This window comes from Ovis aries, chromosome 14 (assembly GCF_016772045.2).
Source record: "Ovis aries strain OAR_USU_Benz2616 breed Rambouillet chromosome 14, ARS-UI_Ramb_v3.0, whole genome shotgun sequence".
NCBI lineage: Eukaryota > Metazoa > Chordata > Mammalia > Artiodactyla > Bovidae > Ovis > Ovis aries.
In genome coordinates, this window is record NC_056067.1 from 23,344,799 (window position 1) to 23,370,115 (window position 25,317).

Here is a 25,317-nt window from a genome sequence, read left to right on the forward strand (position 1 = left end):
ATGTAAACTTAAAGAGTCATAAACCTCATGTGTACTAATTCTCTAGCCATTTTCATTGCATAATTTAGACTGTATTACTCCAAGCTACCATTTTTTTTAGTATTCTTTTTAATTTTTTTTATGTTGACCATTTTCAAAGTCTTTGTTTAATTTGTTACAATATTACTTGTTTTATGCTTTGACATTTTTGGCCTCAAGGCATGGGGGATCTTAGCTCCCCTATCAGGGATCAAACCCACACCCCCTGCATTGGAAGACAAAGTCTTAACCACTAGACCGCAAAGAAGTCTCAAAGCTACAACATTTTGAAAAACTATTTTGAATTATTATTTCAATGGAAGCTAATACTGAGAATTACTTGTAGGTAGTCATATGTTTACCTGTTGATGTTAATATTTTTTTAATAGAAATCTACTTTGATATTTGGAATTCAATACTTTTCTTTTTAGAATACAAAGAATATCTCCTCTTCCCCAATATTAGGCAAGCCCACTTTTTTTTTTTTGCAGGAATGTTTGAGGTATTTAAATATGATTTTATGAAAGAATAGGTATAAAAATTTATCATGAATGTGGCCATTTATATTATTTAAATATGATCATTTAAGTTTTTATTCTTGGTTTTCCTTTAGCAAAATGAATGCCCAAATTCCACTTATCGCCAGTTCATAGCACTTCTAGAAATGAGTTACTCTTTAATGCCACTGGCATCCCCAAAGAAGACAGAGACCTTCATCTTTTGACCAGAGCACATGTCTTAAAATTAAATCTCATGGTTTCTGTAGATCAACTCTCCTGCCTATGTATCTTAGAAATCACTTAACGTCTACTTTACCTCCATCACTGAAATAGACTCATGCAGATAAATCTTTATTTTGGGTGTTAAGAAAGAATAATTAATAACTTACCTGATTTGGAAATATAAAGTCTATTAATACAAAATAATGTTGTAATTACAGAGAATGATCTGGGCTCAATCTGGTAACTTCCTCATCACTAAGACCTGTTTATATCATCAAGAATTGCTAGGTACTCTAATGTGCCGTGAAGTAGACACTTGGTTATTGGAGGATTTTTTTTAATGGATAGAAATAGGATATTGGGTTAAAAGCCTTTTATTAGAGAGTCAAATAGCAAGCTTATTCAGAGACCACGCTTCCTTTGCTATATAAGTTCAATAAAGCTTTCTCCATCCTAACAGAAAAGGAGAGAGAAATTTCAAAGTTGAGGGTAGCATCATATTTCAGAAACTATTAGGGGCCTAAGGTTCAAATTCTGATGGTTAATAAGTTAATTTCTATACTCTACCTATGTCGCAAATCAAAACACCTGAGATAAAAGGAGGCCCATGACTCAGGGGTCTTGTGATACGATTATTCTATATTGTACACTCTTCTTGTTCTTACTGATCATAAGTCAGGCAGGGCTCAGCTTTTCAACATGGTTCATTTCTTTACCAGTTTTAAAGGTTAAAATCATTTTAAAAGTCAGTAATAGAAAGTCCTGGGCTTCCCTGGTGGCTCAGCTGGTAAAGAACCTGCCTGCAATGCAGGAGACCTGGGTTCCATCCCTGGGTTGGGAAGATCCCCTGGAGGAGGGCATGGTAACCCACTCTAGCATTCTTGCCTGGAGAATTCCCATGGACAGAGAAGCCTGGTGGGCTACAGTCCATGCAGTAGCAAAGAGTTGGACACGACTGAGTGACTAAGCACAGCACAGCACAATAGAAAGTCCTGGAGAATAAATTCTTAAACATTTTTTATTATAGAGAAATAATAAAATTATATATAACAATAAAACATAAACATGGAGCATAATGAAGGTTTATAAATGAACACTTGTGTACTACCACTCAGATCAAGAAATAGAATTTTCCAGTAACTCTAGAAGCCTCCATGCACCCCTTCCAAAAATACAACCCCTTCCTCTGTCTTAAAGGAGGGAACTGCTCACCTGACTTAAAAAGGAATCTCTGCCCGCTTTCCTTTAGCATTTCACCACAAAAGTACAAATTTTAAATAAATTTTAGTTTTGCCTAAGTTTTTGAACTTTGCATAGTAGCCTCATACCACGTGTTCTTGTGTATTTGGCTTTTTTCATTCGACATTATGGTTTTAAGATTTATCCACATTGTTACAACACAGCTATTCATTCATCTTCATTGCTGTACAGCATTATGTTCTCTGAATATGCCAGGATTTATTTCTCTATTTCAACTGTTAACAAACATTTGAATTGTTTCCATTTTTCACCTATTATGAATAACATTGCTGTGAACATTCTCATGCATGTCTCCCGGAATACAGTATGCACAAATCCTCTAGCTTATCTATTTGAGAATCAAGTATGCATATCTTCAACTTGACTGGATAATGGAAAAAACTATCTGCCAAAGCAGTTGTATAATTTATAAGGGTTGAGTAATAGACTTTTGCAATCATTATATTAAGATCATGTGTTAATCTGCATCCTGCCAAAAGAAGATTTATCTCAATTTATTGAATTTTGTTTTTTTCTACTCTTTTAGAGGAATTTAAAAGTTTTGCCCTAAAGCATCCAGAATATGCTAAGATATTTACAACCTACTTAGATCTCCAGACATGCCATGTGTTTTCATTACCAGGAGAAGTCCAAGCAACTCCCTCAGTTGTAAGTAATAAAGTCAGCCCTGAAAGTCATGAAGAAAGTACCTCAGATAAAAAGGACGACTGAAAACAAATATTCCTAATAACGAAACTGCAGTGGCTTTTATTTGAAATTTCAAAGGCATGTATTGGTAATATTTTACTTGTGATTGATTGAGTAAGGATGATGTTTAAAATAGATAGCTTTTTTATAAAAATGATAGATTTTTCTTTATTGAAAGACTTCTATTCACATGTATTTATCAATATTCCTTTTCTTTTATACAATATTTTGCTATACTGATTGGCTTACTGGTGAGAAAGGTATTTTTATGGATTTTCCAGGTTAGTTTGCATATCCAAATAAATGAAATGACCTCCCTTGTTTACTGAGGAGCATTAATCAACACTGTAAAAATTTTTAAAGTATAGACACTTTTTCATCTACCTTCCTCTAAAGAAATAAGGTTGTATTCTGTTAACTCTAATTTCTTCCCATTCTGGAAATAAGAATGAAGAGCCTGAGGAATGTTGCATAATTTTATACCTTTAATTTCAGAGGTTCATCTTTTCCATTTGTATTTCAGTTTCTTGGATCACTGAATGTGGGGGGATTGGAAGGGAGAGCTCTGTTAATTAAATCAGTTCAGTTCAGTCATTCAGTCATGTCTGACTCTTTGCCACCCCATGAACCGCAGCACCCCAGGCCTCCCTGTCCATCACCAACTCCCGGAGTCCACCCAAACCCATGTCCATTGAGTCGGTGATGCCATCCAACCATCTCATCCTCTGTTGTCCCCTTCTCCTCCTGCCCTCAATCTTTCCCAGCATCAGAGTCTTTTCCAATGAGTCAGCTCTTCGCATCAGGTGGCCAAAGTATTAGAGTTTCAGCTTCAACATCAGTCCTTGCAATGAACACCCAGGACTGATCTCCCTTAGGGCGGACTGGTTGGATCTCCTTGCAGTCCAAGGGACTCTCAAGAGTCTTCTCCAACACCACAGTTCAAAAGCATCAATTCTTTGGTGCTCGGCTTTCTTCACAGTCCAACTCTCACATCCATACATGACCACTGGAAAAACCATAGCCTTGACTAGATGGACCTTTGTTGGCAAAGACTCCTTAAAAACTCATATTCTCTTGAGCATGCATCCCTATTGTTGATTTCCTTAACCATGTGCTATGGAAATCATACCCTTTTTTGAGATCTACAGATTTAGAACTTTGTTTTAAAGACAACAACTGTGGCCAAAGGCTATGTGGGAATTGCCTTATTGAAGGTAACATTAATTGTATAATGAGAAAATAAATTGTTTGCCACAGAATTTAGTTTCATTTTAGTTGGGTAGTTTAGAATGTAGTACTTGCCCAGTAAATGAATCAGATTTACTTTATTTACATAATATTAGAATTAATATATTTTAGTATCTAAGTGGGAATTTTATTAAGTGTCCTCTCAAATTTGAGAAAATGAAAGTGAAAAATGTCAGTCACTCAGTTGTTTGTGTCCAACCCTTGCTACCCTGTGGACTGTAGCCCACCAGGCTCCTCTGTCCATTGAATTCTCCAGGCAAGAATACTGGAGTGGGTTGCCATTCCCTTCTCCAGGGGATATTCCTGACCCAAGGATCGAATCTGGGTCTCCTGCATTGCACACAGATTATTTAACATCTGAGAGCCTGCCTGAAATATCAACAGGAAAAATAGGAAGGTTCTAAAGTATCACCAAAGGCTAGGAAATCCAAAAACCTACTTTATTAATGCAAGACCACAATTTAATCCCCAGGCAGGAATTTAGCAATTTTTTTTTCCTTTAGTTTAAGCAATAATTTCCCTCAAATGCCACTTTATTATATGTCATGCATGCTTACTAAAAAGTTTCATCCTTAAGTATATATGTATGATTGTTTGCTTTTTACATATCTTAAGCTATTTAGGGAGAAGGGAATGGGACTCCACTCCAGTACTCTTGCCTGGGAAATCCCATGGACGGAGGAGAGTAGGCTACAGTCCATGGGGTCGCTAAGAGTCGGACACAACTGAGTGACTTCACTTTCATTTTTCACTTTCATGCGTTGGAGAAGGAAATGGCAACCCACTCCAGTATTCTTGCCTGGAGAATCCCAGTGACAGAGGTGGGCTTCTGTCTATGGGGTCACACAGAGTCGGACATGACTGATGCGACCTAGCAGCAGTAGCAACAGCAAGCTATTTAGACAAAGAATGGAATGAGCTGAAAGCAATTGCTTAAGTAATTAGGAAAGTTCATCTTTATAATATTGTTTATCACATGGAATTGAATATATATAATACTCAGGTATCCTGATTTTTATCATGGAAAAGTCACATGTTAATCCCATTGATCATGAAAAAGTAGCATTTTAAATTACAAGCTTTCTATGAGGCTCTTGAAAGTGATCCCATTGTTTTACTGTTTCAGAGTAATATTTATGTTCTTTAATTCCACTCCTGCCAATGTACTATTCGTCTTTTATTATGTTACTGAACAAACTTGCTATATAAAATTCTTGGCAATTAAAAATTCTGGTTTTGCCATTTTTGTCTCAAATATAATATACTTTTTAAAATATGGTTTGAATGTAAGTTTGTATATTTGTGAATGTGATTAGTCAACTTTGTTTGCATTTAAGCCTTATGAAATGTCACACATAATTTTATTCTAATGAAAGACTCAAATTTTAGCCAAAGCAGCAATAGTTCGTATTCCTAAAGTTGACTTTTGACTGATGGAGTGTATGTAATAACGCAAGTTATTACTGTTAGTATTACTACCAACTAGGCCTCTGCTCTCATGCCATCTAAACAAAGATTTTCTTCGAAGAGGCTCTTCTCTTAGAATTTAAAGTTAAGCAATTAAATTTCATTAATTCAGTTAAATGCACCGTGCTTTTATATAATAGTTTTAAAGACCCAAGTTACTCTTTGAAATGAGAAATACTAGATCCTAAGACTTAAACACCATAAAACTTTCAATCAGAACAGTTCTATTGAAGGATAACGACACACTGAATGTTTACAGAGCAAGTTGCTTGCTTTATGTATATTTAATTCTCTTCTGCCAGTGTTTTTAGAGTCTTGGAAGGCTGAATATGATCGCTAGTAGTACTACCTCTAATAGAGACTTAAAAGAGCCCCTTTTAGAAGACGTATAGCGTGTTGTCTGTATGAAGCATGGCAGTATGGCTATCTGATTCTCAGACTCAGGAACTCTCCCTTTCAGACTGTTAGAAATGCAGGGTGGTTAGTTGATGGCAGTTAATTGATATACCACTGACTCTATTAGAATACATGGGCTCCTTACCACAAAGGTCCTTGTGGAATCCTTATAAGGGTGTCACTACAGAGGATAAAAAGTTACTAGTAAGAAGCCCTTTCCTAGGAATGCAGATGTATTTATAATTCTTTTTTTCTTTTCTGTTCGCTTGGATTGACTTTGCCATTTTTTGCTCAGTTGTTAGACCAGAGTATTCTGTCAATGCCATGCTGTGAGTTGATAGAAGGGAAAGGCCATCACGAAGTTCTTAACATATATCCTACATACATATCTTGTATATATATCATTAACAATGTATATGCTATTTATATCCTACTATTCCACTTGCAATGTAACATTTTCTAGTATCATTAAAATTCTCTGGAAATGTAAAATTTTAAATGTATGCCTAAGGTTCCTTCAGATAACTGTAACATAATCATGTGATCATACTTCAGATTTTGAAACTATGAGTTTCATTTTCATCTTGGGACTATTAAAAATAACCAGTTCTATATTCCATGATAAGTTTTGAATTATGAATAGTTTGCTAAGGGGCTTATTTATACTTTTTGAATTCTAAAATGAAAAATTTCCTAAAGATTTTATAATTATTAACTTTATTTTAAACTAATTTTATTACAGGAAAAAATTGAATTATTATCCTAGATACCATAGAATAATTCTAACTTCATGTAGTAGTTTATACATTCGTATCTTTTCAAGGTAAGTAGGCTTCATCTTTTTAAGAGTATTTTTCCCTTTGAGAGTAATAGACTTACTGATTATTACAATAAGTAATAACAATACCAATTTGGAGTCCTTACTATGTATCAGGCATTATGCTAAGTGATTTACAGGCAAATGCACATTTAAACACTCAATGAAACAAAGGTATTATTGTCCCTAGTTTTATTAAACAAAATTTAGAACTACCCCTAAGTCATTCATTAAATGATAGAGCTTGCAATTAAACCCAATTATGTCTTGATTCCAAAGGTCATGCTTCTGATAATTTATATAAAGAAGTAAAGCTGCCTGATTTATAAAATTTGTAGGTTGAGCATCTGCCATTTATTTTCCTCCTTGTGGGAAATTTTGACTTAGTTCTTAAAGAGAAACAGGTGGTTCAGAATGGTTCCTTCCAAGCAGTGGCTGAGAAAGATTGGCGAACCACAGCCTAGCCAAGGAAACCCTCCCAACCCCTTCTTGACATGGAACCCATGACATGGGCCCAGGATAGGTCAGCTGAAAACCCTGAAACGTTCCTGTAGGAACAGTCCAGTTACTGTACCAAAGATGAGGTGAATATCCAGATACTACAGTAAACTTTTTCCTTTGTGGGTAGTGATGAAGAGTGCATTTTCTAGTTCTCATGGGTCCCTCTGCTGCAGCGGCCTTTTCAGTCACATCTCTGCTCTCAGAACAAAGTAAATGCTGAATAAAGGAGAGTTTGAGGGACTTGAGGATAAAGCCAGAATGGAGCATCTAGGACCTTCATTCTAACTATTGCAAAGCATTGCCTTTGCTGGTCTCCCTGCTTTATCCTTTACTCTTTTTATTCAGTTCAGTTCAGTTGAGTCACTCAGTCGTGTCCGACTCCTTGCGACCCCATGAATCCCAGCATGCCAGGCCTCCCTGTCCATCACCAACTCCCAGAGTTCACTCAGACTCATGTCCATCGAGTCAGTGATGCCATCCAGCCATCTCATCCTCTGTCATCCCCTTCTCCTCCTGCGCCCAGTCCCTTACAGCATCAGAGTCTTTTCCAATGAGTCAACTCTTCACATGAGGTGGCCAGAGTACTGGAGTTTCAGCTTCTCCAACACCACAGTTCAAAAGCATCAATTCTTCGGTGCTCAGCTTTCTTCAGAGTCCGACTGTCACATCCATACATGACTACTGGAAAAACCATAGCCTTGACTAGATGGACCTTTGTTGGCAAAGTAATGTCTCTGCTTTTCAATATGCTGTCTAGGTTGGTCATAACTTTCCTTCCAAGGAGTAAGCATCTTTTAATTTCATAGCTGCAATCACCATCTGCAGTGATTTTGGAGCCCCAAAAAAGTCTGACACTGTTTCCCATCTATTTCCATGAAGTGATGGGACCTGATGCCATGATCTTCGTTTTCTGAATGTTGAGCTTTAAGCCAACTTTTTCACTCTCCTCTTTCACTTTTATCAAGAGGCTCTTTAGTTCCTCTTCACTTTCTGCCATAAGGGTGGTGTCATCTGCATATCTGAGGTTATTGATATTTCTCCCAGCAATCTTGTTCCAGCCTCGGGGCCTTTGTGCTTCTTCTAGCCCAGCGTTTCTCATGATGTACTCTGCATATAAGTTAAATAAGCAGGGTGACAATATACAGCATTGATGTACTTTTTCCTATTTGGAACCAGTCTGTTGTTCCATGTCCAGTTCTAACTGTTGCTTCCTGACCTGCATATAGGTTTCTCAAGAGGCAGGTCAGGTGGTCTGTATTCCCACCTCTTGAAGAATTTTCCACAGTTTATTGTGATCCACACAGTCAAAGGCTTTGGCATAGTCAGTAAAGCAGAAATAGATGATTTTCTGAAACATCTTGCTTTTTCTTTTTTCTCTTGCCTTTTCCATGATCCAGCGGATGTTGGCAATTTGATCTCTGGTTCCTCTGCCTTTTCTAAAACCACCTTGAACATCTGGAATTTCACAATTCACATATTGCTGAAGCCTGGCTTGGAGAATCTTGAGCATTACTTTACTAGCGTGTGAGATGCATGCAATTGTGCGGTAGTTTGAGCATTCTTTGGCTTTGCCTTTCTTTGGGATTGGAATGAAAACTGACCTTTTCCAGTCCTATGGCCACTGCTGAGTTTTCCAAATTTGCTGGCATCTTGAGTGCAGCACTTTCACAGCATCATCTTTCAGGATTTGAAATAGCTCAACTGGAATTCCATCACCTCCACTAGCTTTGTTTGTAGTGAGGCTTTCTAAGGCCCACTTGACTTTGCATTCCAGGGTGTCTGGCTCTAGGTGAGTGATCACACCATCGTGATTATCTTGGTCGTGAAGCTCTTTTTTGTACAGTTCTGTGTATTCTTGCCACCTCTTCTTAATATCTTCTGCTTCTGTTAGGTCCATACCATTTCTGTCCTTTATTGAGCCCATCTTTGCATGAAATGTTCCCTTGGTATCTCTAATTTTCTTGAAGAGATCTCTAGTCTTTCCCATTCTGTAGTTTTCCTCTTATTTCTTTGCATTAATTGCTGAGAAAGGCTTTCTTATCTCTCCTTGCTATTCTTTGGAACTCTGCATTCAGATGCTTATATTTTTCCTTTTCTCCTTTGCTTTTTGCTTCTCTTCTTATTACTCTTTTTATTAGTGCACTTAAACTTCTGGGGGCTTTGTTTATATATATATATATATATACATGTATAACAAATATATATTTATATATTATAATGTTTATATATTATTCATGTATTTATTATCTATTATTCCTAGTACTTAGAGGGTATACCTGTGAACACTCAGTACTTGAAGAATGAATATGATAACTGTATCTTTGACTTACTGTGCCTTGTATTTAGAATAGAGATCATCTTTACAACAAACTTTGAAAACTTGGGATTATGATCCTTAAAACGGATGTAGAGAATAAGTCTCAGAGAGGTTTTGTCACTTGCTCAGAGTTATATAACTGGTGAGTACAGGAGCTGAATCAAACCCAAGGCTGCCTGGCTCTAAGTGAGGGAACTTTTGGTTAGGCCAATGTAACCTGAACCCATAAAATAAGTAAAAACATTAAGTTTCCAGAAGCATGGAAACTAGATAATCTGAAAACCCTCTAGCCTCAAAACCCCCAGAATGTTAAGCAAAATGTCACCAACATATTTGAAATATGTAACTGAGCTTGCACAAAACTAAAGGAAATGCTCAGAGGTCAAAAATGAAAACAGAGCTGGACTCTGGAACTGTGTGAAGGCTTGAGCTATCATTGACCTGGGGGCATTTAGCAATCTTAATAATCAGGAGGGTTGTATTTTGTGGCTATGGGAGACAAAAGGTGTTTATATGATGTGGGGATTTGGAACTGAGATCTCGGGGAAGAAAAAAAAAATCTTGAAGGGCTACTCTCAGTAAAAGAATGAATTTAAAAAATTCATCTTCTGGCAAATAAAGACTGTGAGGAAATTTTTCTGTCTTGGCCTGGGTTCTAGATTGGGGGAAAAAATCCTCCTCTGATAACTTTTAAAAAAACTTTCTGTTCTTTTAAATGTTTTAAGACAGAGATGGAGCCCATGCCCCCTTCATTGGGAGTGTGGAGTCTTAACCACTGGACCACCAGGGAAGTCCTGTTTGGTTCTTCTTAGTTTCTATTTGGCTAGTTTGTTGTTTAGTTGCTACATAGCGCCTGACTCTTTTGCAACCCCATAGACTGTAGCCTGAGGAGGGCATGGCAACCCACCTCAGTATTCTTGCCTGGAGAATCCCCATGGACAGATGAGCCTGGTGGGGTACAGTCCATGGAGTCGCAAAGAGCCAGACACAGTTGAGTGACCAAGCACAGACTGTAGCCCACCAGGCTCCTCCATCCATGGGATTTCCCAGAAGAATACTGGAGTGGGTTGCCATTTCCTTCTCTGGGAGATCTTCCCAACCCAAGGATCAAATCTGCATCTCCTGTTTGTCAAGTGGATTACCACTGAACCACCAGGGAAGTCCAGTTGGCTAATGAGAAATCCTTATTTGCTCCCTCATTATGTTCACAGATTTCTTAATCATCTGGAGTATACTTGTAATATTAGTAGTAGTTTTATAGTCATTATTTCCTATTTCATTATGTGTCATTCCTGAGTCTATTTACAGTGGCTGATTCTTCTCCAAGTAATGGGTCATATTTTCCTTCTTTACATGTCTTTATGCAAATTATTTTATGTACGCAAATGTGTACAGTTTATCCTGTACATTATAGATGCCACCTTATCGAGTGTCTAGACTTGGCTATCATCCTTAATAGAGTTTTGAGTTTTATTCTGACAGGTGATTAATTTATTTGTATGTTATCACATGAAATTCAATTTAAACCTCACACCCTCTACAAAGACTAATTCAAAGCGATCACAGATTTAAATGTAAAATGCAAAACTATAAAACTTTCAGAGAAAAATGTGTGAGAAAATCTTTGTGCTCTATGGAGAGGCAAAGAGTTTTGAAATTTGACACCAGAAGCATAAAACTGTAAAACGTTTTCCCAAAGTAGCTGTACCAATTTACATTCCCCTCAGCAATGAATAAAAACCTCGATGGCCCTGCATTCTCACTAGCATTTGGTGAAGTCAATACAAGTTGTGTTTTGCAAGAAATTTATATATTTTACTTAAGTTGTTTAATTTGTTGCAATAAATTTTTTCTTAATATTCCTGTGTTATCCTGTTGATGTTCATATAATCTTAATGATATACTCTCATATTCTTAACATTAGTAAGTTTTAACCTAGACTGATTTTCCCAGTAGGTAGCTTCACAGGTCACTGGATGCATTTTTGCTGAATTGATAGAAAGATGAAGCAAATGTGTCTGATGGAGAAAGTTCAAGTGAGTTTGGGGAGCTAGAGTTGGGGGAAGGATTAAATTCCTTCCAAAGTGGTTGTTTGAATTAGCATTGCTGAATTGGAATTCAACTTCTCTATAGTAGAAAAGCCAGAAGTATCCTCTAAATTTATTTTGCGCACACACACACAGTTTTCTTCAATGGAAAACGTTCATAATATACATTTTCAAATTTTTCCAAGTTTCTTAGATTCAGTTATCTGCTTGTCAATGTTTTAAACTAGAAGGTGCTCCAAATTAAGTTGAGATGCATGCATGCTAAGTCGCTTCATTCGGATACAACTCTTTGCAACCCTATGGACTGTAACCTACCAGGCTCCTCTGTCCATAGGATTCTCCAGGCAAGAATACTGGAGTGGGTTGCCATGTCCTCCTCCAGGGGATCTTCCCAGTCTGGGGACTGAACCCGCATCTCTTATGTCTCCTGCACTGGTTTACCTCTGAGTCACCAGGGAAGCCCCTAAGTTGAGAGAATTAACGCCAAATCTCTGTGTGCAGCACCGTTGTTGGGGAAAAGCAATTTCCTTTGAAAGGTAAACATAGGCCTTATGAACAACATTGGCAGGGACTGCTGAAATCACTTTTCACCCTATTCAGGATTACTTTCCTTCTAGACTCACAAACTGGAGGAGAACAAATGATTTGTCAAACAAAATGAACAAGGGAAAGTTTAGGAGACTAAAACAGATTTCTGATGCAGGAAATTTATTTGAGCACAAGTGTTTCCTCAGACAATAGATTCAACCTGCAATAAAACCCAACATTTGTTCAGTAATCCCCCAAGCCTCTCATACTGTGTCAATGTTATCTTCACACATCATATTTCCTCTTTGTCCAAATTCTGCCACATTTAGAGGCCTTGCATGACTTCCTCAACTCTGCCATGTTATTTCTGGATGCATAAGTAACTGAATACTCTCAACTTCAGAGTTTCTGGATGAAGAAACAAAGCATAGAAATCTCCAACGAGATGCCCTGTCACTTTCCCCAGTGACAGTTTCACTCTTTGTTTAAACTGTGTGTAAACAGAAACCCAGCCAGCTAGTAAGCTGCCTTTAAATCTGCCAAAACTACCCCCTTCCCCATCATCACCCTGCAATGACTGCACCACAGGCATTACTAGCTAGTTTGGCAAATGCAGGACAGTTGTGGGAACATTCAAACATAAAACATAAATGGCTCACAAGGGAAGGAACCAGATCACAGGTCTTGTTCTACAGCTGTCTGGCCCCTAGAGGACATTTTGGAGAATGATTTCATTTTCTGCCTTGAGCTCACTTATAATGGTGGTGGTTTAGTCACCAAGTCATGTCCAACTCTTGCAACACCATGGTCTATAGCCTGCCAGGCTCTTCTGCCCATGGTATTCTCCAGGCAAGAATACTGGAGTGGGTTGCCATTTCCTTCTTCAGGGGATCTTCCCAACCCAGGAATCTAAGCCGGATGTCCCACATTGCAGGAGGATTCTTTACCAACTGAGCTATGAGGGGCTTCCCTTCTTCTGACATATTGTCACATCTCTCACTTTCTCAGGGACTCAGTTTCCTTATTTGTAAAAAGAGGCTGTTACTTCACTTGCATAAAGTCACTGAGATTTTGTGAATTGGTTCAGACCAGACTCTGTGTGTGTGTGAGAGAGAAAGAGGCGAGGGGAGATAGAAAGGGCAAGCGTGAGAGGGCATATGAGAGCAAGAGAAAACCCTGCAAAGTGTAACAGCCTATGCAAATACAAAGTATTTCCTTGAAAGCTGACATTACTGTCTGAGCTTTGGGAAAGCTGGAGACGCGGGTGGATATAATCTGGTATTTTCCTTCCAAGGATCTCAGAGCTTAGCAGAGATCTTGACTATGTTGTCCTCCTGCCCTGGGACACCCACTGTGCAGATGCATGGAGAAAGGCAGAGGTAGAACCAGGGGGAATGGGAGAGATGGGTCCTCCTTCTCCTTCCAAACAGCAGCCGGAGAGAAGTAGAATGAAGGGACACTCTCTGATTCATCCCAGGTGGGGGTCAAACAACAGCTATTAATGTAGTTTGGATGGGGGTGGGGTGGGAAAGCGGAGGTCTATTGAGTTGTTACTCAGAGAAGGCAAGGGCACCCACTCCAGTACTCTTGCCTGGAAAATCCCATGGATGGAGGAGCCTTATAGACTGCAGTCCAAGGGGTCGCTAGGAGTCAGACAAGCCTGAGCGGCTTCACTTTCACTTTTAATTTTCATGCATTAGAGAAGGAAATGACAACCCACTCCAGTATCCTTGCCTGGAGAATCCCAGGGATAGGGGAGCCTGGTGGGCTGCCGTCTATGGGGTCGCACAGAGTCGGACATGACTAAAGTGACTTAGCAGCAGCAGCAGCAGCCTTGAGTGCTACTATGTCCTGTTGAGTATGAATTCCTTTCCTCAGAACAAGCATGCTTTTCAGTTTTGTTAAAAGGGATACTTCAGTGACATGAACCCCAGAACTCCAAACTGGGGGGAAGAAAATCAAGCTCATTTTCTCGAGCTTTCATCAAACCAATTATTATTTTCCCCTTGAATCATAAAGGAAAGCTAGGCAATGGCTTCCTGTTTATCCCCAACATCCACTAATAAATCCATTCCAATAGGAGTCAAATTTTAATTCTTTTTATAATTGGTGTACCAGAGAAAAAATCTAAATATCATATGATATCATCTGAGCTGAATGGATTTGGTTCAAAGCTGTATCACATAAAGAAGACCAAACTTCAATTCAGATACCACCAGAGGTCTATGGTCCTTAATCCTATACCAATCAGGAGAAACCACCAGAAAGCTTTCAGGCTCCATCTGAAACAACTCAGAATATTAAAGGGCTTCCCAGATGGCACTAGTGGTAAAGAACCCACCTGTCACTGCATAAGACATAAGAGATATGAGTTTGATCCCTGGGTCAGGAAGATCTCCTGGAGGAGGGCAGGGCAACCCACTCCAGTATTCTTGACTGGGGAATCCCTTGGACAGAGGAGCCTTGTGGGCTACAGTCCATAGGGTTGTGAAGAGTTGCACATGACTGAAGCAACTTAGCATGCACGCATGCAGGGAGGAGAAAGTACATGACAATCTCAGGGTCCTGAGCTTTGGAACCAAACCACAGACTGCTCAGATAGGCTGGTACATTACCTAGCACCATGCATGCTCAGATTCACATGCCAGACCCGGAGGATGGCCCAAAGGCACCTGACCTGGTCAGGAAATACCTGGCAACACTCATATAAGTAGGGAAGCAGACAGAAGACCGGGAGGTGGATACACATGGAAAGCCCCTTGTAGAGGCAAAGCGATAACTCTTCCCCAGGCAGCACTGCAACATGGTGGCAACGCTGGTGACCAAGTGGACATTCTCAAATGACAGAGCCTAGACAGAAGGGGAAGTGAGTATGGTTGTCAAGAAGTGAGGGGTCAGGTCTTCCCTGGCGGTCCAGTGGTTAAGAATCCACCTTGCAATCAGGCTGCTGTAATGATTCTGTGTCAAGATGATCCAATAAACTTGTGAAACAGGCGTTTAAAAAAAAAAAAAGAATCCACCTTGCAATGCAGGGGATGTGGGTTTGACCCCTGGTTGGTGAGCTAAGATCCCACATGCTGAGGAGCAGCTGGGCCCATGTGCCACAACTACTGGAGCCTGAGCACCACAACTAGAGAGTCTACGTGCCACAACAAAAGATCCTGCATGCTGCAACTAAGACCCGGTGCAGACAAATATAAAAAAGATTTTAAAAGAGAGAGAAAAAAATAAGGGGTCTGGGGTGAACAGGAGAGCTCCTGCCCTCTCAAAACTGAGGGTGGCCAGATAGAACTCCCCATGCTTTATGGGAAGCCAGAGACCTAGATTTTTAAAAAACTGAAGTATAGTTGATTTACAATATTGTGTTAGTTTCAGGTTTACAGCGAAATAATTCAGTTAGAAGAACATATATATATATATATATATATATATATATATATATATATATTTCTATTCTTTTCCATTATAGTTTATGACAAAATATTGAATACAGTTCTTGTGAGTATGAAAGTCACTCAGTTCCGGTCTGACTCTTTATGACCCATGGACTGTACCCTGCCAGGCTCCTCTGTCCATGGAATTCTCCAGACAGGAATACTGGAGTGGGTTGCCATTCCTTCTACAGAAGATCTCCCCAACCCAGGGACTGAACCCAGGTCTCCCGCATTGCAGACAGATTCTTTACTGTCTGAGCCAGCAGGAAAGCCCCATAGTTCTTGTGCTATAAAGTAAATTCTTGTTGTTTATGTATTTTATATATGGCAGTGTGCATCTGTTAAGCCTATACGCCCAATTTATCCCTCCCCCATCACTTCCCCTTTGGTAATGATGTTTGTTTTCTGTGCAGAGACCTAGGTGTTTACGAGAAATTTCCTGGTCTGTAAGCACTGGGTGAGCCAAGTAAAACACTGGGACATTGAGCTGAGCCCATAATGCGCTGGTTGGTGATGCCCTGTACCAGAGGCATCCTTCCACCCTCCATCTGTACATCTGTCTATCCAACGCCACAGAAGCCCTTGGGTACCTTCCTAAATGACCACAAAGGGTTATGGCCTTCTCTGGCGTGGAGACCAGGCAGGTCTCTCAGGGGCAGTGAAACAGTATAAATGTTTGCATTTCACCAGGATGAGATCGTTACAAACCGGATCAAGGAAACCTGAGAAAGTCAAGGACTGGGAGGGGAAGAAATGTGTCCCTGTGGCCTCTTAAGCAATTATCACTGGTGTCCCTGGCAGCTACTCAATTCCAGAAGCAATTCCAGGAGCTGTGATTTGGAATCAGCCTCTTAAGACACACTTAAAGGTTTTGGGGCTCAATGCTTCTCAGAGAACAGAAAACCCAAGGTAGTGATAGGGGTGGGGAAGAAGTGGTTATACCTGTCCTTAAATACTTGCAGGGTTGTTACAGAGGGAGGGGGAAGGAGCTTCTTTTGTGAGGACCCAAGCATTAAACCCAGAGCCAGCAGAGAGGTCTAAAGGTGGAGTGGCTTGCCTTTGGAAGAAGTGAGCACTCCGTCATGGGAGGCATCCAAGCACACATTCAGTGGCCAACGTTTGGAGATAATATGGTGGAGAGAAGCACAGCTGTGGACAAACTCTGGAGTCCTTTCCGTCCTTGAAATTCTTTGACTTAACTTATTAGTCACAGTTTGTGATATTCAATTAACCTGCTTTATTTGGGATCTTGTTTTTGTTTGTCTGGGATTTTGTTTGAGAAGGTATGCAGAAACTTTGGAATTCTCTTTCTACTCTGGAAATTGGACTTTGAACTCTCAGCCCAGGAACTGTGATGAGTGGAAGGTGACCCAGGACCACGATACTTTCGAGGTGAAGGCAGCAGGCAGTCACTGACAGTGCCTTAATTTGTGGCTGCTGGGAAGAGTTAAAGTACAAGCCAGGCTTCTGAAAAACAGGAAGGAAAATGGGGAGATAGGAAACGGGATCCTGGAATTAATAAGAAGTCAAATGGCTGAGTCACTGAGATAATTTCCAAGTCTGAAGGTAACGGGAAAAAAAAGGAGAAAAGAAAATCAGACAATTGGAAAGTAATGAAGGCTTTGCAAAGACCCCTGGTGACCAAAACAACAGAAGTCGGGAAAATTTAATTACACACTGATAGGTGAGTCCTTCGAGACAGCCAGACTGTCCTGCCCCTGGCCCTTCCCTCTCACTGGACGGACTCCTTTCTGATCAGTAGCAGCTGCAACCCCCACCTCAGGACACAGTTAGATTGGAGCCTTGCCATTTGCTCAAAGCAATCTCCTTCACCCCCAGTTATAGTGCTGATCAGTCCATTTCATCATTCCTCCCTCAGTGAGGACACAGAATGCCAGAACAGAAGTAAACGTTGGGGATCATTGTGCCCATTGTACAGAAGGGAAAGCTGAGGCCCAAAGAGTGGCTCCTATGTCGGGTACAACAGGGAAGGTGTTCAAAGGCCAATTCCTTTTCTCTCCTAAATTAATAGAAAGAAACTTATATTGCTTAAGTTAGAGCTTATGCTTCTACTTAAAAAAAAAATCATCTTTAAAAAAAATATAATATTCGGGGGACTTCCCCGACAGTCCAGTGGCAAAGACTCTATACTCCCAATGCAGGGGGCCTGGGTTTGATCCCTGGTTGGGGAATTAGAGCCCACAACTAAGAAATTTCCAACTAGATTCTGCAACCAAGAGATCCCACGTGCTGCAACTAAGACCCAGAGCAGTCAAATGGCCGAAATAGCTCAACTGGGAGAGTGTTAGTCTGAAGATCTAAAGGTCCCTGGTTCAATCCCAGGTTTTGGCAACTGTTTCTGACCCTTTGGGCTTCCCTGGTAGCTCAGCTGGTAAAGAATCCCCCTGCAAAGTGGGAGATCTGGGTTCAATCCCTAGGTGGGAAAGATCCCCTGGAGAAGGGAACGGCTACCCACTCCAGTACTCTGGCCTGGAGAATTCCACAGACTGTATAGTCCATGGGGTCACAAAGAGTCGGACACAACTGAGTGACTTTCACTTTCTTTAAAAAAAAAAAAAGACAAGACCATTAATTCCTCTGGCCATGTTTTAAAAAAAAAAGTCATCTTTGAGATTAATATGGGAACCTCTCCAACTCAATAACTGGATTTTGAAGAGATTTCTCCTGTCCCACACACTAAAAGTCACCTTTTTGTTGAGAAGGTGAGGTTTGGGGATGTACTTATGAACAACCAGGCTCTGTGTTCTGCCCTGTTCACAGACCCATCCAGAGAGCAGGCCTATCCCTGGGTGTTTCAGGGGCAAGCAGCCTGTTTGTCCCATTCTGAAGGCAGAGATAAGCCCCCAGATGGGTTGCCAGGAGGACTGGGCAGATTAGGCGGTTTTGTAAGGAACTAGAGAGAGCAGGTCTGTTTACTCTTTCAGTATTTCTTTACATTTTTTTCAAGATCACAAAGTGACCCCAGACTGTTCTTTTAGGGTATGATTTAGACTCGTTGTTACAACCACCCTTTGCCTCTGCTGTCATCCTCCTCCTGCCTGGGAGGAAGGCCCCAATTCCCTTTCCTCACCGCAATTCCCCACCCCCCTTCTCCTCCAGTAACTCTAGAACCTCCTGACCAGGCCTCTGCCAGCCACTCTGCACAAAGGGCTGGACAAACCTTTTCAACACAACTTTGATTGTGCTGCTCACCCTAAAGAGCCCTCAGGGACTTTCTCACTGCATTGAGTAAGTGTTACCCTCCTCTGGGTGGCCCAGAGGCAGCTGAAAATCAGGCCATCTCCCACCTCCCCTTCCTTCCCCTTGCCCTTGGCCACACCCCTGGGAGGCACTGCCTGCCTCTTACTCCAGTCCTCCAACCCACTTTCTCTATCTGAGTCACCCTTCCCTGATCCCTGCCATCCTGGGTCCCTCTCATCTTTTGGTCTCTCAATTGGAGAGTTTCCCTGAGCACCCAACTAAAGGGCCCTCCCCAGACTTTCTGAGTTAACCCAGTGCTCCAGTGTTTGCAAGGCTTTGTCAATATCTGTTGATAGCTGATTTATTTGCTTGTTTATTCATTTCTAGCCTTCCCCCTGCTTGAGTTTAAGAGACAACTCATCTGTTTTCTTTACTATAACAGTCCTGGCTCATAGAACTTCTTCTGATATGTAATAGTTGCTCAGGAAATACTGTGGGAAGGAAGGAGAAAGGGAGAAGAAAAAGAGAAGGGATAAAGGGAGGAAGCCTCTTGTATCTACATACTCTAGTTCACTTTTAACTTAAAGGAAGTAGGAACTAAAGCAAAAGGATTAACTACGGGCTTTAATGCATTAGAAACAGCAATATTGGGAGGCAGGTTGGCGATGGGGAACCTCCAGTCCCACCTTCCAGGCAGCCAATTCTGTGTAGCCCAGGGGTGGGACAGGAGCTGGGGAGATAAAGGGAGCTACCAAGGGGCGTGATGGATGGATGGAGTGGATGGAGAAGGGGAGAAGTCTCCATTTTCACAGGTGAGCAGCACCTGCCCTGCCCGGCAGGTTTGTAATAGTAGCATCTCCCATGGTGTAAACAGTTTCAGGATCAGCTTTGCCCCCAAATAACGTAGAGTCAATGAAAGATTTGGGGGAATGCAAATATTTAGGTCAGAGAGAGGAATACAATTGCCCTCCTTCAACCCATGAGCTCCTGGGAGACAGAACGGGGTCTTCTGAAGTTATGCAGGTGAAGTACAGCACTCAAGATCTGATCTCAGGTAGGCACTGCACACACAAGGTGACTCAGGAGGGGTGGGACCTTGTTCCGGGGAGGTGGCATTTCACCAGCCTTTGGTGTTCCAGAGAGCAGGACTCATGTGGGTGGACACACACTTCACAAAAGCAGCAGAGAAATCTCTTCTAACCAAGAGTGCAGACATTGGACAGCCTGCCTAGGGGCCTGGAGGGGGCATGAGCTTCCCGCTCTGAGGCCAAGGAGAGCAAAAAGTGCTCGGGTTAGTCACCGAGTCATGTGCAACTCTTTGCGACCCTGTGGACTGCAGCACGCCAGGCTCCTCTGTCCATGGGAGTTCCCAGGCAAGTATACTGGCGTGGATTGCCGTTTCCTTCTCCAGGGGATCTTCCCCACCCAGGGACTGAATGTGCATCTTCTGCACTGGCAGGCAGATTCTTTACCGTTGAGCCACCAGGGAGGCCCCCAGGTATTAGGTAGGAGATGGTAAAGACTGTGGTCTGGAGTCCCTGCCACACCAGAGTCTGTGATGCTCAGATGAGGTCCATCTCCCGTTGATGCCCAAGTGGACTCTCGGAGCCATCAGGAGGGTGCTCAGCTCATTAGGGAAAGTCAGTTCCCTACGGCTTTTCCTTATAACTTTGTTTGCAGATAGCGAGGCTTTTCTGTCCGTCTCCTCATCCTGATCCTTTCTGCCTATAACAATCACATTATTTAATTTAGACGAGTGAAGTTACCTTAGATCAATTATACTTATTTTTCCTGTGTAATTTTCAAAGCTTAATATCTCCATTCAGGCCCAGCCTGGGGGACAGGTTGTCTAGCAGAGTCCTAAACGATTTCAGCCCTTAATTCAATTGTACTTTTACCACAGCCCGGCCAGTGAGCATAATTCTTTTATCCCTAAGATGTCTCATTAGCAATAATCTAATAGCACGTATTAAAATATAGGTCACCGAGGTGGGCTGCCAAGTGAAAGGCTTGTCATAACTTTGAAGACTGGACAGCTGTCTTGTTCCCCTCCAACACCACACCACCCCAATCCCAGGCTTAATTCTCCAACAATCAACTCACAAAATCAGTCCACTTTCTGCTGTTCAAGGTGAAGAACTATCTATTCCTGGCTAGGAAATAGTGTTGGTATCTGTTGCCCTGGGGTGGGGTGAAGAGAGAAGTTCTTGGCAGCATGACACAGTAGAAAAGATCTCTGGCTTCTGACATTTGCGGCTGTGGCCCTCATCCCAGTTGTGCTCTGAACTTGCAAAGTGACCTGGGGGTACGGCTCTTACTCTGTCAGGCCTCAGTTTTCACATCTGTAAAAGGGGAAGCAGTGGAGTTAGAGCCATTGTTTCTCTGGCTGTCCACATTCAAACTGTCCCAGTGTGCCCTTGATGTTTTCCTTTAAGTCAACTCACTCTTCTAAATCAAATACATTTGTTTTAAAAAGGAAGCTCAAGTATCAACATGGAAAAAGCTCAAGAACATTTTCAGAAAGATTCCTGCAGAATGATGCCTTTTGTATAAACTTTAAACATGCAAAATGATCCTTTCTGTTGTTTAGACAGGCAAGACCGATCCATGCCATTAGAGGGTAAGGTCATGGTTCCCTTTGGGGTGGGGGGAGATGTTGACTGAGAGGGGGAACGTAGGGGGAATTCTGGGGTGCCAATCACTTTTTTAAATGGCCTGGGTGGTGATTATACAGGTATGCATGCGTGCATACTCAGTCACCAAGGCATGTCCAACTTTTCGTGCCCCCATGGACTGTAACCTGCCAGACTCCATCTGTCCATGGGATTTTCCAGGCAAGCATACTGGAGTGGGTTGCCATATCCTTTTCCAGATCTTCCCCACCCAGGGATTGAACCTGCATCTCTTACATCTCCTGCATTGGCAGGCAGGTTCTTCATCACTAGTGCCACCTGGGAAGCCCGTTATAGTTGTGTATTCCTATATCTATCTTTATCCATCCATCTGTCTCCCTATCTACTTACCTGTCATCCACCTAGTAAAAGCATGGATACCTGCTTGTGAATAATCCACATTATATAAGGATGGTGGCATGCCAGCAGAGGTGGGAGGGAGCGGGATACAACTGGAGAGAGAGACATAGGGACTTCAACCATATATCTAATGTTTTTCTTACTTAAGTCAGCTGGCTGTTTGTTATAGGATTGTCTATAGTTTTATAGAAGTTTGAGATAAGTCATTAAGTCTAAAATCATTAAGTTAAAGTAAATAATAAGGAAAGCTTTATGTAACATCAGAAATAGAAAGCCACTGAGAGAAAGAAAGTGAAAGTGGCTCAGTCATGTCCGACTCTTTGCAACCCCATGGAATTATCTAGGCCAGAACACTGGAGTGGGTAGCCTTTCCCTCCTCCAGGGGATCCTCCCAACCCAGGGATTGAATCCAGGTCTCCTGCACTGCAGGCAGATTCTTTACAAGCTGAGCTATCAAGGAAGCCCTAGAAAACCACTACCACATGCCATATACAAATATGCAAAGAGACCAAATGCTGTTATTCAGTTGTGCTACAGGGAGTCAGCCCCCAGCTCACCAGAGCACAGGTGAGGGCTGTATCAGGGATGGGAGAAAACACCCTCCCTGGTATGACAGCCTGGTTCCCAGACGCGTCCAGGCTGAGCCCTGGTGTGAGGACAAACCCCACTGCAGGGACTTTGGCCTGACAGTTTCCCAGGCGTTCACGAGGCTGGGGAAGGGGGGCTCCGGAGGAGGAGGGCTAAAAGGGTCTGACTCCAAGCCCGATTTCCCTCTGTAGAAATGGGGATCAGCAAAGGAGAAGTGCCCCTTCAATAGTCAGGGTTAAAAAGACCCAGTGTTTTTGGAATTTGGATCAGAGAAAGGCTTATTGCAGAGACATGCAAGGTGAACTGGTGGCTCATTCCCCTAAAAAACATGGAACTCCTTGAAGGGTTTTGGCAAAGCATTTTTAAAGGCAAGGTGAGGGAGGAGCATGGTTGGTTGTTGCAAACTTCTCGCTGTTAGAATCCTTTGTTTTTGCCATTGTCCACATAAGTCCGGTCACAACATTCCTATAAACCTCCAATGAGGCAAATCTTGTTCTCCTTGTTCTGCGCTGTTTTATCTCTATATGAATGAAAAAGTGTTATATCCTTCAAGGTCAGAGCCTTGAGAATGGGCTGTGCTGTACATTTCAGGGTATAGGCAACATCTTAAACAGAAGCAAAAGCAATGGAACACAAAGGTTAAAGTAGAAAAAACAGATCCAATATGGAGTCAGATTTGTTCTTCTCTCTTATGGTAGGAAGGGGGTCCTGCTTTCTTCCTATGTGAGTCAGTGTTATTTAAAGCAGGACCTGTGTGGCCCTAAACCATCAGTGTCTCATGACCCATTTCAGGAAGGAGCAGTGAGGTTCTTGCTAAGCTCTGGCCATCCTGGCTTCTAAATTGTTTGGGGAGTAGGGTGAGGTCTTGTTCAGAGTGGGCTATGGGATAGGGAGGAAAAACAGGAGTGATTACTATCAGTTAAATGATGAGCAGAATTGGGAAAGCCTTGAAGAAGAGTCCCCTTCCTCCGAAGGCCCCCTTCCCCCGATGGCCCCCTTCCCCAGCCTCGTGCATGCCTGGGAACCTGTCAGGCAAACAGTCCCCACTGTGAGGTTTGTCCTCCGATTGGGGCTCAGCCTGGACACATCTGGGAACCAGGCCACCACACCTGGGACGGTGTGTTCTCCCACCCCGATACAGCCCTCTAAGCCCTCTCCTGTGCTCTGGTGAGTTGGGTGCTGACCCCCTGCAGGGTGTGTGTATGGGCTTCAGTCCTGCTCTTGGGTCACAGGGAGTATAATTGCTGTTTCTCTTCTCTGACCGCATGTCCCCCTGTGAGGCCAGCAGCTCTGCCCCCCAGTTCCTGAAGGCTGAAAGTCCCTTCACCACTGCCTCTCCTCAAACTTCCCAGCATATACACAAGCAGAAATACGCATTTTATTTTGGTAGGGACAGGAGTATCTGGACTGACATCAGTTCAAGAGCCCTCATCTGTCCCTGGCCAGTGTGAAATGGCTGCCTGGTCTCACCGCATGGAAAGCAGTGCAGTGGAGGGTTAGTATGTGCATTTCTGTATCCTCTGGAATAAGCAGGAAAGGACTAATGATGACCTCTCTTAGGCTCTGTCATCACCCAGAATCCCGCCTGGCCTGGACCTCCCTCCATCAGGACCAGGCTCCTCATCTCAGCTTCCCTGTCCCTTGCTTCATCCCTTCAGGGTGTGCCCAGACCACCTAGTCTGATAAATGCCCCATGGAGAGGATGTGGCATGTGGAAGAGCCCTGGACCACACGTCAGGGGTCAGGGTTGGAATCCTTGTTCTGCCACTACCCAAATAACCTTGGGAGTTAGGGGGAGGCGTGTGTGGGTAGAGGGTCTTCTTCAAGGTAGCTCCCTGGGAGGAAGGGAAAGGAGCATGATACCGCACTGAGCAAGGGTGCCATTGGATGGAGAAGACCTGGGTGGGACAGAAGGAATGAGAGAGAAGGAAAATAGAAGAGAAGCAGGATGGTGTTTGCGGCAGGTCCCAGGGGTGGCAGGTAGGGTGGACATAAGGGATTGGGGTAGGAGGAGGTGGTGAGCCTTGAGAGGGAAGGACTCCAGCTCTGAGGAGAAGGGACCAGAGAAGATGGTGGCTGCAGACAGACAATGCTGGGTTCAGAACTGCATCAGCCACAGCCTTCAGGTTTCCAAACAAAAAGGGAGAGGAGACCTGCTTAGAATGGGGGGCTTGAGTGGGGGCAGGAGAGAAAGTGAGGCGGATGAAGAAAGTGGGGGCCAAAAAGGGAGACCCTGAGCCACCAGCATAGAACAGTGGTTAATAGCATGTACCCTGGAGCCAGCTTAGTTTTGGGTTCCAAATCCCAGCCTTTGTCCCATCCTATCCATGTGATCCTGGGCAAAGCATTTAACCACTTTTACTATTAATTTTTTGGGAAAAATTTAAAAAAATTATTGAAGTATAGTTGATACTATTAATTCTTTAATCTGTAAAACGGAGATAATAATAATGAGTTTTATGTGAAATAAAGCTTAGCATGGCTGTTGTTTAGTTGCTGAGTTGTGTCTGACTCTTTTGCAGCTTTATGGACTATAGCCTGCCAGGCTCCTCTGTCCAGAAGATTTCCCAAGCAAGAATACTGGAGTGGGTTGCCATTCCTTTCTTCAGGGAATCTTCCCCACCCAGGGATCAAGCCTGTATCTCCTGCACTGGCAGGCGGATTCTTTACCACTGAGCCGCCTGGGAAGCCCGCTTAGTGTAGTGCATCTAGAACCAATAAACCAATAAAATTCATGTAATTCATGCATCAGTGAATGGAAAGACTCCGATATATTGCAGATTTCTATTGTGTATTTAGTATGTGCCCAGCATGAAGCATTTCACAGTCATGAAGCATTTAAACCTTACAGCTACCCTATGAGATAAGTACTACGATAAGCCCCATTGTATAGAGAACTGAAGCACACATCAGCCCAGGCTAACAGGGCTAAAAACGGCAGGTAGAGTAGGGGGCAGGCCTCACACACCATGTGCCATGGGCAGGTGTTCTCTGCGTGTGGTCCACAGAGTGTGGCTACTGCCTGTGCTGCCCTCGCTAAGTGGCTTATTAGA

The 25,317-nt window shown here is 42.4% G+C and overlaps 1 protein-coding gene, 1 long non-coding RNA gene and 1 other non-coding gene across 5 annotated transcripts in view; all 3 read left to right on the plus strand.

Moving 5' to 3' along the window:
- Positions 1 to 6,297, plus strand: part of LPCAT2 (lysophosphatidylcholine acyltransferase 2) — a 70,424-nt gene extending 64,127 nt beyond the window's left edge. For 2 of the 3 annotated variants that reach the window (XM_004014990.6, XM_042231640.2), the window contains one exon: positions 2,527 to 6,297. In XM_004014990.6, the coding sequence (XP_004015039.1) occupies positions 2,527 to 2,711 (185 nt within the window). In that variant the 3' untranslated portion in view covers positions 2,712 to 6,297. The remainder of the gene's footprint in view (positions 1 to 2,526) is intronic. The other variant, XM_042231639.2, reaches the window with a different exon arrangement.
- Positions 6,298 to 15,506: 9,209 nt separating this feature from the next.
- Positions 15,507 to 25,012, plus strand: LOC121816483 (uncharacterized). Its single transcript, XR_006056101.2, has 3 exons — positions 15,507 to 17,127; positions 23,655 to 23,759; positions 24,787 to 25,012. It is a non-coding gene; the product is annotated as an uncharacterized LOC121816483 (long non-coding RNA).
- On the plus strand, positions 17,723 to 17,795 carry TRNAF-GAA (transfer RNA phenylalanine (anticodon GAA)). The gene has a single exon. It is a non-coding gene; the product is annotated as a tRNA-Phe (tRNA).
- Positions 25,013 to 25,317: the final 305 nt, after the last annotated feature.